The sequence below is a fragment of the Aphelocoma coerulescens genome, chromosome 5 (genome assembly GCF_041296385.1).
Source record: "Aphelocoma coerulescens isolate FSJ_1873_10779 chromosome 5, UR_Acoe_1.0, whole genome shotgun sequence".
In the NCBI taxonomy this organism is placed as follows: Eukaryota; Metazoa; Chordata; class Aves; order Passeriformes; family Corvidae; genus Aphelocoma; species Aphelocoma coerulescens.
Window position 1 is genome coordinate 29,381,561 of NC_091019.1, and position 10,654 is coordinate 29,392,214.

Below are 10,654 nucleotides of genomic sequence, written 5' to 3' on the forward strand. Positions count from 1 at the left end.
TTTGCCACGTGTTTGAAGCACTGTCAGTGAGTGCTGGGGGAAGGGCAGACAGTTCTTTTTGAAAGGATAGCTGAAGTTTCCCTGTAATTTTTTTCTTTTTCTGTAGCCTAGCACTTGCTCTGTTTCTCTGAGAAACTTAACCTTTCCAAATAATGTACTGTGAAGAGAACCTGATTTTAAAGTTAGAGGCTTTTGTTGTGGGAAGTACCTTCTTTTTTCTTTGTTTATAAAGACCAATCTGAGATAGTCTTTAAATAAATAAAAATAAATAAAAAAATTTGAGAGCACTTGACACTCAAAACATCTGTAGATGCCAAGCACAACTGTAGAATTCTAACGATGTTACAGCAGAAAATAACTTCAACTTTGCTAAATACTGTTTCAGACCATAATTGATTTCACTTGATGCCTGAAATTTTGCAGAAGTACTGTAGATCTGCACCCAACAAATTATTTGCTATCAAAGGGTTGCATAAAAGAGCCACAGGAGTTCTAAACTGTTCCTAGTTGACACTTTTCAGTGTAGATACCTAGTCTATATAGACACAGTATGCCCCAACAGATAGTAATGTATTCTGAGCAGAATTATGTGATCACAGGTTTAGATCAATCTGGCTGGATTTCTTCTGGAAAGCTGAAGCAATTTAGACTGTGACTTACAGCTTACTGGAAGCTTCTTGTGTTTTTAAAGCATGGGGGTGAAGCACTTTGGCTCTTCATAAATTGATAATGGAGCTGTGAGGGCTGTGAGCATTTCTACAGTATAAAGTAACAGGATAAGTGTGAGAATGTCTAAATTAAGTGTTGGCTAATATGTAATATGCATATGAAAAGCTAATTGATCTGAAAGGCTGTAATCAGCTTAAATTCCAACTATTGAATTTCTGATAGAATTGGAAGCTGGTCATAGGGGACCTTAATTTGATTGCTCTCTGATTACATTAGAGAAATTATGAATTTACCCTGGTCTGTGGTCAGCAAGTACATTTACATAATAATGAAATTATAATGAAAACAAAGTCATGTTCATGCTTCAGAAGTATGAACTTTGTGGCTGAACGGAATTCTTCAAGGATATATCCATTCAGAAAAGAGGGGAGGAAATAAAGCCTGATGGAGCCAGGCAAGCTATCTGCATATACTTCCCAGTTCAGGCTTTTGATAATGATCTGAATTCTGTGGGCTACTAGACTAGAAATTACTATTCACAGCAACAAAAGGAATCCCTTTGCCTTTTAGCTCTTGTACTATGGCATGACTTCTGCTTCAACCTTCTTGATTTAACAGCTTCTAAACCTAAGTGGAAGTGTTAGGCGCTACCACACTTGCTGTGGGATGTCAAAGGTGTAATGACCAGTATGGACATTCCTTCTTTAGCAGTACTAAACCCAGATGATACAAATACATGCTATTTGTATATCCAGTAGTGCTGCTGCTGAAGGTCTAGCCAGTACTTGTGTTGGGAATTGTGCCTTCTGAAACTGAGGGTAATTGTCAAATTCGGGAGAAAACAGAAAATCTTGCAAAGACTTCTTGATAGTGAGTGAGAAAAAATTATACTGGGCTTGAGGACACTGACACTTTACATGAGGATTACATTGTCAAGAGCTGGCAGTCTGTTTTTTTTGGGCAGAAAAGGAAAAAATATTGAAGATAAAACAATTTTTGATGTATAACAAATCATAGAAATTACTGCTTCTTGCATCCTTAGGAAACTGACTGGTCTTCCTCCAAAACTAATAATACTGCTTGCGGGTCAGGTACAGAGCTGCAGAATGGCAGTTGAAGTTAGATTCCACTGGATTTCTTTCATGGAACGATCCAGCATTTTCCCCCTGTAGCACTTGACTGGTACACAAAAGCCAACAGTTGAACCAGGGTGTCTTGTTCAACAGTGCAGAACACTAACCATGGATTCTGATGTCTGTTCCCCTTCAGTCTCTGCACTTCCTCCTGCGTTTTACAGAGTGTCAGTGTTCATGTCAGCAGAGCGTGTTTCTGTCTCTGAGCCTATGTACTGGGTTATAATATAGACAGATTGCCAAGACTTTACCCCATCTAAAGTTAAAGGTAGAAGGTAACTTTCTGTTCAGTGTGTCCTATGTAAATCCTGTCTCCTTCTCTCCACTTCCCCTCCAAATGAGCGTGTTTGCAGGTCAAATAAAAGGCAGGTAGTTTGTAATGCTTTAGGCATGAAGAACTGCATGGAGAAACTGAAGGAACGCGGCACAGGCCCACAAACCAAATCTTAGCGCTAGTATTCTAATTATGCATGATTCAAAATGTCTAGTGTAATGTAGTTATTACCAGTAAATTGAGATATGCATTTATACATAATGAAGCAATAGGAATTAATATACCAATAGCTTGAACTTCCTGCTTTGATTCTCAGATTTCGGGTTTTTTTAGAGAATGTGCTGCCTCTTAGAGAAGGGGGCAGAATGTATAGATAGGGACAGAAGCATGGCACCAAAACTGTAAATCAGGAACCAGGATCAGCAGAACTCGCCTTTATAACTTCTTGTCTGGTTCATATCACTGTCCTGAGCATGTAAAAAGCAGGGCATGAACTAAGCATGTTTAGAGGCGAGATGAGGTTTCTCACCTGCTGCAGCTGTAGCAAGGAAAAAGGGTGCAGAGTTTCTTACATGGTGCACGGGGAGCGACTGGTGGAAAAGGAAAAAACCAAACCCACAGAACAACACAAAAAGATCACCCCAAAACCCAAGCCAACAAACAAGTAACAGAAACCACAGACTCAAATTGAGTGTAGTATTTGCCAGACAGTAGGTAATAAGCTTGAGTGTGGTGAGAGAAATTATTTGGAGAATACTGAAATTAATAAGCACAGTACATATTTTTCAGGTGTTGAATAGCTTTTTAATAGACAGTATTTTCAGGTAACTCTAGCCACATAGGCAGCTGTACTGAAGCATACTGGTACCAGCCAGCAATAATGGTATCTGCAGGAATGAACCTGAAAATACTGGTAATCTTGTATATTTTTTAAGTTCTTTAAAGAGATTTTTAAAAACAGAAAATGAGATTTGATCACTGAAGGTCTGTATCTTCTGCAACAGAGGTTGCAATTGTCTTTTTGCTTTATTTCACTTACTAAATAAAAGGGAATTTGGGTGCCATCTTTCTGTAAATTAGTGTGTTCTCTGTAATTCAAGTCTCTTAGTGGATAATGCAGTCAATTTCTGCTGGCAGTTTCAAAATAAGAGAATGTGTGGCATAGCCTACATCACTAATACTTTTCCAAGTTTAAACTTGTAATTAAACATGTAGAATACTAGCTTGTTATTGCAGAATTTCATACTTGTAGCTTAGCTTAATTTTGTAAGTGGGCTTAACTTGTGCAGAACACTTCTCCATGTACAGAGGCTCAGTCCTCTCTTAAATAGAAAGAAGTGTCTTGGAGGAAGAGAAGGTGTGTCAAGTTAACTCCTGTTCATACTTCATAGCCAGCCATTCATAAAGCACCATGTTTTGGGTTTAGAACGGGAGTTGTGTTTTTTCCCATGAATGCTCTTTATAGATATGTAAGAATTGCCAAAAGAAGACAGGAGTATTATAAGAAAAGATAACTACTCTGTGGTATCACAAGTTTGAATGCAAGTCTTTGAGCCAACTTCTTCGAGCAACAAGAAAATTTCTAAGACAAATTCAGCCCAGCGGTTAACCATGGTCATTCTTAATTCTCTAGAGCACTATGCATGGTTTTAAAGTTCATTGAATATTTTTTTTTGTAATGAGTAAGCCATTGTATCCTTTGTATTTCCCTTCAGTATAACCGGGGGAATAAACTACTTCAGGATGTCAATGAAGTTATCTTCCTTTTGAAAAACGTAACAGCAAAGGAGAAGTATTAGGTATAAATTCCTAAAAATTACCTTAGTACTTAATAATAGGCTAAATAATACTTATACTGAACTTCTGATAGCATTCTTGCATGGATTAGTGGCGGAAATTATTGGTGTGACTATAAACTATGTACTCCCATTGCACATGTTTTACATGGTAACAGTGAAAGAATGTGTCTCCCTGCAAATTCTGATGTTTTTCCAAAAGGCAGCTTGCTTTTATATCTATGCATCTTTGAGGATTTCAAGATAAGATTTTATTCTTTTGACACTGTAAAGAGGAACTGTTTAAAAATGAACCTGGAAACTCTGCACCTGTATACAAATTTTTTTAGCAATAAAGCAGCACAGGCTGAGAATGCACTAAAACTGGATGTGTCATCTGTTCAGAAGAGAAATTAACCAACTTACTATACACTCCACTTCTGCAGTGTACTTGCTGTAGCTTTGTCAAAACTCAACAACTTGAACTGAATTAATATATGCTGGATATCTGCTTTGGGGCCAGCCGTCCCAGCAGACTTCAGGCATAATAGCTCCTGACTTAGACAGCAGTTAAACAAAAATTGTTATTCCACTCATTCTAAGATGTGTAACTTAGCAGTTAAGAGCTTCAAGGGTTGTTTTAGAGGGTAGTAGAAACCGTCTGTTGCTTGCATAGATTGCCTAAAAGTAACAGGCCCCTCAGAAAACTGTTTTTTATATGTTTTTTATATGTTTATATTGTTTTAGTGACTACATTTCTGAAAAATTTCTTCTGTGGTTGGCAAAGGTCCTCCCAGTTTCAAAGATTACAGAAATGTAGTTTAAAAATTTACCAGCTATTCTTCAGCACATACTCATTATTTATTTAAATTCATGCTAAGTAATATAATTTGAGCAACCATTACTTTAATGCTTCATAACAAACCAGGACCCAAGCAAGATAAAGTGATGTTTTTCCTTCTGCAAAATTAATCAAAGGAAAAGAAGTAGGCCTAGGACTCGCGTGATATTGGCAATGATTTGCAAAATACAAATTTCTGAATTTCAGCTTTTATTTAAGAAATTCCTTCTTCACAATTTTAAATATAAAAGAAAAATGTAACCGACAGCTTTCCTTTTCTTTCAGGGATCAACGCAAATAAAGCAAAACAATTTAGCACTATTATTCATAGTATAGACATAAAGTCTATAGCAAGAAACAGTCTCAATGCAGAAACTGGAATGAAAGGGCAAAAGCGAGTAGTCCCATTGTCAGTCATGTATTCTTAGACTCATGCAACAACACAAGCACTGTCACTCAGGAAGTACTACAGAGGTGGTATTAGAATTTGTGAGAATCCCTCCTCTCCATGCACAATGACTGCTGATACTCCACGGTTTTGCTTACCACGATGAACTGAGCCCATATGGAACTCCCAAACAAAAAGCAGCACAGCGAGTAACAGTAGGAGCCTGAGTACCAGCTGCCTACCTCAAACCTGTAGGGTGCCTTACAGTGAGTTTTGTCCCCTCTGCTCCAAGCCCATTATGAGTTATTTTATAAATATGACAAAACACAGGGAGAACTGGCAGCAGCAGCAATGAGGTATGCAACCTGCTGGTCATATATATGGAAGTAGAAGGCAATTTGCATTACTGGAATTAATCTGATCAAGTAAATAAAATCCTCTCTAGACTGCAAGAGACAACTACTAAACTTTCCATAAAGTTATCCCTCTAGGGAAAAAACATTAGCCCTTTAGGCAGCAAAACTGAGAGGAAAGTGGCCCTTTACCTTCCAACAAACAAGAATTGTTTGTTGGAATTTGTTACTGACCCAGTAACAAAGGGTAAGTGGTGCTTTCTTTACTGTAAAATTATTTTCTAAATGTTTGGAAATAAGCAGAACCAATTTGCAACAGTGAGAAATGCCAATGAACCATGAGTACCCATTAGGTATCTTTTATGAAACAACTGGCCAATTGAAGGCAACAGACAAATCCTAACTTCAAGAAAGCAGTGCTTCCACAATTGTGCAGAAGACTGGTCCTTGGTTTCACAGTTCAAGTCCCAGAAAGAAATGCTCAAATCTGTTCAAGGCAGTTTCTCACAGCCTTAGCTGGCAGAAGTTGACTCAGTCCTGTCCATGGGGCTGCACTTCAGCAGACTTGGCAGCCACATGGGTTGCCCTTTAACTGAAATCCAAAACCTTGTGTTCCTGCCTGCACGGTGCCATCCAGACTCGTGCACTAAGAACACTGCATCATCTGTGACATGCTGTCTGCTGCTTTTGCAGGCAACACACACAGGCAAATCTAAAAACTACTCAGGAGTCCATTTAGCAGTAGCTCACATATGAGATGTAGCTAATGAGCCACTTAAGCAAAAACTAGCTGCCATTAAAACCAAGGCTGCCATTAACACTGTATCTGTATTAAAAGGTAGGACACGAACTTAGGGTCTCTAATAATGTTCAATTTGTAATAGCGGTTCTTGAATATCATCACCTTGTTAAGTTTGTTTTCTGTAGCTCCAGAAATCTGACTGTAGTATTTCAAAGGCTGTTTTTCCTCCTGAAGTCATTAGAAAAACCAAAGTCACAGTTACACAGCCTCAGAGAGCGACGTGCTGCACGGGTGAGCTATTGAGTCTTCAAGCGTAACTTCAGTACGTCAGATTTTCCCGTGTTCCCCTGGAGGGATGCACTTCATCATCAGTTCTTTGCACACACAGCTAAAGCGACAGATCAACATTCAAACCCGTTCGGGTGCATTATTTCATCATAATGAGCAAATTCAGCAGAGATGCAGAAACAACTCCAGCAGTTCTTGAAAATGGTTATTAGTTGGCATTAACTCTTGCATATCCTGCCTGTAGGTCATCTGGATCTGGTGAAGAGTTTTGCCATTCTGTTACATAATTATTTTGTTCCAGTTTCTCCAGCTTCTTCATCACTAATTCTATGCGACCATTGAACTCCACGAGCTTATTTTTCACCTAGAAAAAAAGAGAAATTAGAGTACTAAAATCAGCAAAAAAAGTCCTAACACTGGATCTTTGAATGACCCACACCCCACTTTAAGTGGCTAAAGAGCAGCTCACTTTCAAGATGGGAAAATACAGAGGGCTTGATCTCTATACTGCATGTTTAGTATAGACAAAACCAGCACCCAGATCAGAGGGCTGCACTACGAACTGGAGATGGATGAATGTGTGCCAGTATCAGCCCTTCCAGGGACATAATGGAGATAACATTTAGGGAGATGGAGTTGCAGCAGTTCTACTGTGATGAATCTGATCTTTCCTAGTTAACTCATTACAAGTTTTCACACAGCCAGAGATCTTTGATAGTATGTGGACAAACTGTTTCATCATTAGCTTAGGAATACCTGTGGGCATTATGTCTCAAAAAGCAAAGGCCACATGCTTGAGCTTGTTCTTCAAGAAGGAAACTCTCTACAGTCACATAATTTGTGTTTGCAATGAAGTGCTATCATATTTTTACTTCAATCTTGTATTTTTACTAAATCATGTCTCGACTTCAGAAGTTTTACCTGGATAAGATTTTTGCATCTTAGGCTCACCTGACCTGTAAAAACACTGATCTTATGGAAACTGGAAGATGACTTGGAAGAGGACAAAACTTAAGAAATGTCAAAGGCCCATTAAAAGAGAAACTAAAATCTAAAGTCAAACCCCCAAAAAGTAAGGAACAAATAAACACATAAATACTGGGTACGCTGGCTGTCTCCTACACACAATAACTTTATTTGAGCTAAGGGACAGGCAGTTAACTAACGTAACAACTACGCAGGTTCAGATAAGAACATCCAATTTGAACACCAAAACAGGAGGGAGGTCCTAGAGTTGTCTCTGAAACTACAAATACTGCCATGCTGTTTTGAGCTTACACAGACATAAAAATATAACTCTTTAAAAATCCCTTTCAAAAAAAAACTTCTCTTTTTAAAATTCTTCAACAATGACAATGCAAGTTGTAATACTTAGGCCAAGTCTGTATAAATGATTCTTGGGGTTTTTTTCTGTAATGTATAGAGATAAAAGGATAACAAACCTTTGCCAAAATTTAGCTAGAACTGGGTATACTGCAGTTTAGGAGTCTTAGAAAATGTTCCATGTCTCATGCATTGAGTCAGTTATTGTCATATAAGGCAGCATTTTCTCAATCTTAGGCACTTAAAAAACCCACATTTGTATCAATGTTTTTGAATTAATGTCCAAAATTATTAGCATTTTAAAAGTATTTTCCATTAATGTTGATATCTTACTTTCTCCATTTGTTCCTTTAAGGTCACAGCTGGAAAATTCACTTTAGAAGCTTCTATAATCATTTGGCTTTTTAAGAGGTAACTGGAAAACAAAAGGGGACAGGGAAAAAAAAAAGCAGAAGAAAAACAGTTAAAAACCCATAGTTACATTATTTAGACAGATGATTTAAGATTATTTTAAAGCAGATTCAAGGTTGTTGCCAAAAGTAATAATTATGAAAATATTCAAGACATAACAATTGTTTTACTTCGGAATCAAGGTCCTCTCATCACCAACTATAAGTAATTCACAGCTTCTATAGTCAAGTGCTCAACCTATCATGGAACCACTCTGACACCTTACATTAGCTAAATGAATCTGGAACTGAAGGAGATTGCAGTATTACACACAACTAAAATTAAACTCTTACATTGCACAAGGACACTTAAGAGGTGAAAGGCAATCAAAGGGATTCACATCAACACAAACAATTTAGACATCAAGGGTATTAAAATCCCACACCAATGTGCTCAGACAAAAGTCAAACCACTTTTGTTAGCTGTAGGCTAGTTGTACAGTAACTTACAACTACCTGTGAAGTCACTGACCATAAGAATATAATGTACTCACTCACCAGATTATGCTGTCCTTGAAGAAACAGAACAAGCCTCGGAGATATGCCAGGTCACTGCCAGAAGAATAAAGAATGAAGCCCAAGGTCAAGCCACATGACCGACAGGTTAATAAATAATAAGCACTAAAAGGAGAAAGGGAAAAGTGTTCTTAAACAGAAGCTTTTGAAATCATAGATGCTGCATGTTTGTCAGAGGGCGTCAAATCTTCAGTTCTATCACAGCAAAGTCCAAGGCATAATAATGCCTCCACCTCAAAAAAATAATACCTACAAAAACAACATGACCATAAGCAATTTGCCATGTTGTGAAAGAAGTAATCTCTTGAATAAGTGAAGTTGCTATTAAGGAAGAAAACGCGCATCTTATTATCGCAGAGTGGTTTAGGCTATACTACTCAAAGATGATTTAACTGATAATGCATGTACCAGCTGAAAATTCTGTCTATTAAAACAGATTATTGCCCCATGCAGAGAGAGGGGCAGGGAAAAAAGTCAAAAAAAGAGCAAGTTTTGTATTGAAGAAGTTCCCATATAGTCCTTATAGTCTGTAAAACAGCCTTTAAACAAGCTACTGATTCCGTAAGCCCCCCAGATGACATTCTACGTTCTTCCCATTAGACTGAGTTACCAAACCTTGCTAACTGTAGGTTCATGAATGGGGCAGTACAAGTTCTTCATTTTCAGTATTAAGAAAAACCAGCTAACCAAAAGCCACCCCTACCCCCTCCACGAAACCAAACCAAACCAAAAAAAACCCCACCAAGCCAAAAAAACCCCAGGGATGTTTTAAGTAAGAGACCTTTTAGGGGGGAGGAAAGGGACCTTATATAAGTTAAGATGCCTTCTACTACATTGCTCGAATGTTCCTCTCCACCTATAGAGGTTAGAGCAGCAAAACTTTTGATTTCAAATGAAAACTACATCCCTACAAAATGTTTCACACATTCAAGTGTGAAACTGGGACAGAAGTCACTCGGGAGTTTGCCAAGCCCCTCAGAACCCCCCGCGCACAAGCCGGAGGAGCTCCCGGCCTTGCCGGAGCCCGGCTTTGCCCGCACGATTTACCGCGGCGGCCACTCACGGCAGGCCGATGCCAAGAGCAGCAACTACGGGAGCTACGCACCATCCCAGGAGGGCTCCCTCGAGGCCGACCATCAGAGAATCCTGCCAGGTCACATCGCTGGTGACTTCTGAGGAGAAAGAGAGAGAGACGCGCTGCAGCCAAGAGCCCCCGGACCAACCCCAGCCCGGCCGCCGCCGCCCGCCCCGAGGCCCGCACGGGGCAGCGGCGCGTCCTCGGCACCCGCCGACCCGACGAGGCACTGACTGAAGCAGATGAGGACGCTGAGCCCCGGCGGCTCTTGCCCGCACAGCTGCAGCGAGTCCCCCAGCACCGTCCAGCAGCCGCGGCAGTGGAACACGGCGCACTCCTCCGGCAGCGGACCCTGCCGCCGCGGCGGAGACGCCGGGGCCGGCGGCAAGGAAGACGGCGGCGGCAAGGAAGACGGCGGCGGCAAGGAAGACGGCGGCGGCAAGGAAGACGGCGGCGGCAAGGAAGACGGCGGGATCCAGGCGGTAGAGGCGGGGGCGGACGCCCGCTCCACCACAATGGCCCCGGCGACCGGCTGCTCCTGGAACAGCTGTCGCAGCTGCCGCCGCACCGCCATTTCCTCCCGCCAGGCGTTCGAGCGCGGGGCCCGCCCTCCGAGCCTCGCGATTGGAGTGCGGCCCGCGTGCCTGCGTTGCCTTTGGCCAGCGGCCGCGTCAATGCTCGCCGCCCGAGGCCATTGGGCAGCGGGCCGCCCCGCGCGCGCCCTCCCCTGCCGGGAGCGCCTTTTCGCCGTTGAAAATAAGCACGCGCGGCGGGCTGCGCCGCCATTGGCGGCTCCCTCGCCCCGCCCCCCGGGCCCCGCCCCCTTTC

General features: G+C 41.1%; 1 protein-coding gene across 2 annotated transcripts; it reads right to left on the reverse strand.

The window, feature by feature from the left end:
- Positions 1-4,885: 4,885 nt before the first annotated feature.
- OIP5 (Opa interacting protein 5) lies at positions 4,886-10,493 on the reverse strand. 2 transcript variants are annotated; one of them, XM_069017370.1, is made up of 5 exons: positions 10,061-10,493; positions 9,857-9,923; positions 8,734-8,856; positions 8,120-8,201; positions 4,886-6,827 (listed from the first exon to the last, which is right to left on the reverse strand). In XM_069017370.1, exons 1-5 carry the CDS (start codon positions 10,398-10,400, stop codon positions 6,672-6,674), a joined length of 768 nt encoding a protein of 255 aa, XP_068873471.1. In that variant the 5' UTR covers positions 10,401-10,493; the 3' UTR covers positions 4,886-6,671. The 2 variants fall into 2 exon arrangements, with proteins under 2 accessions (XP_068873471.1, XP_068873470.1); XM_069017369.1 differs by having other exon boundaries at positions 8,734-8,787; positions 10,061-10,486.
- Between the last annotated feature and the right edge of the window lie 161 nt (positions 10,494-10,654).

What these genes read in the sequence shown, in the direction of transcription:
- OIP5 (XM_069017370.1), bottom strand. Translation starts at nt 10,400, where the DNA reads ATGGCGGTGCGGCGGCAGCTGCGACAGCTGTTCCAGGAGCAGCCGGTC. An exon ending in CAGCGTCCTCATCTGCTTCA is followed by an intron (nt 9,924 to 10,060) that starts GTCAGTGCCTCG and finishes CTTTCTCCTCAG; the next exon opens with AAGTCACCAGCGATGTGACC. An exon ending in TAAAGGAACAAATGGAGAAA is followed by an intron (nt 6,828 to 8,119) that starts GTAAGATATCAA and finishes CTTTTTTTCTAG; the next exon opens with GTGAAAAATAAGCTCGTGGA.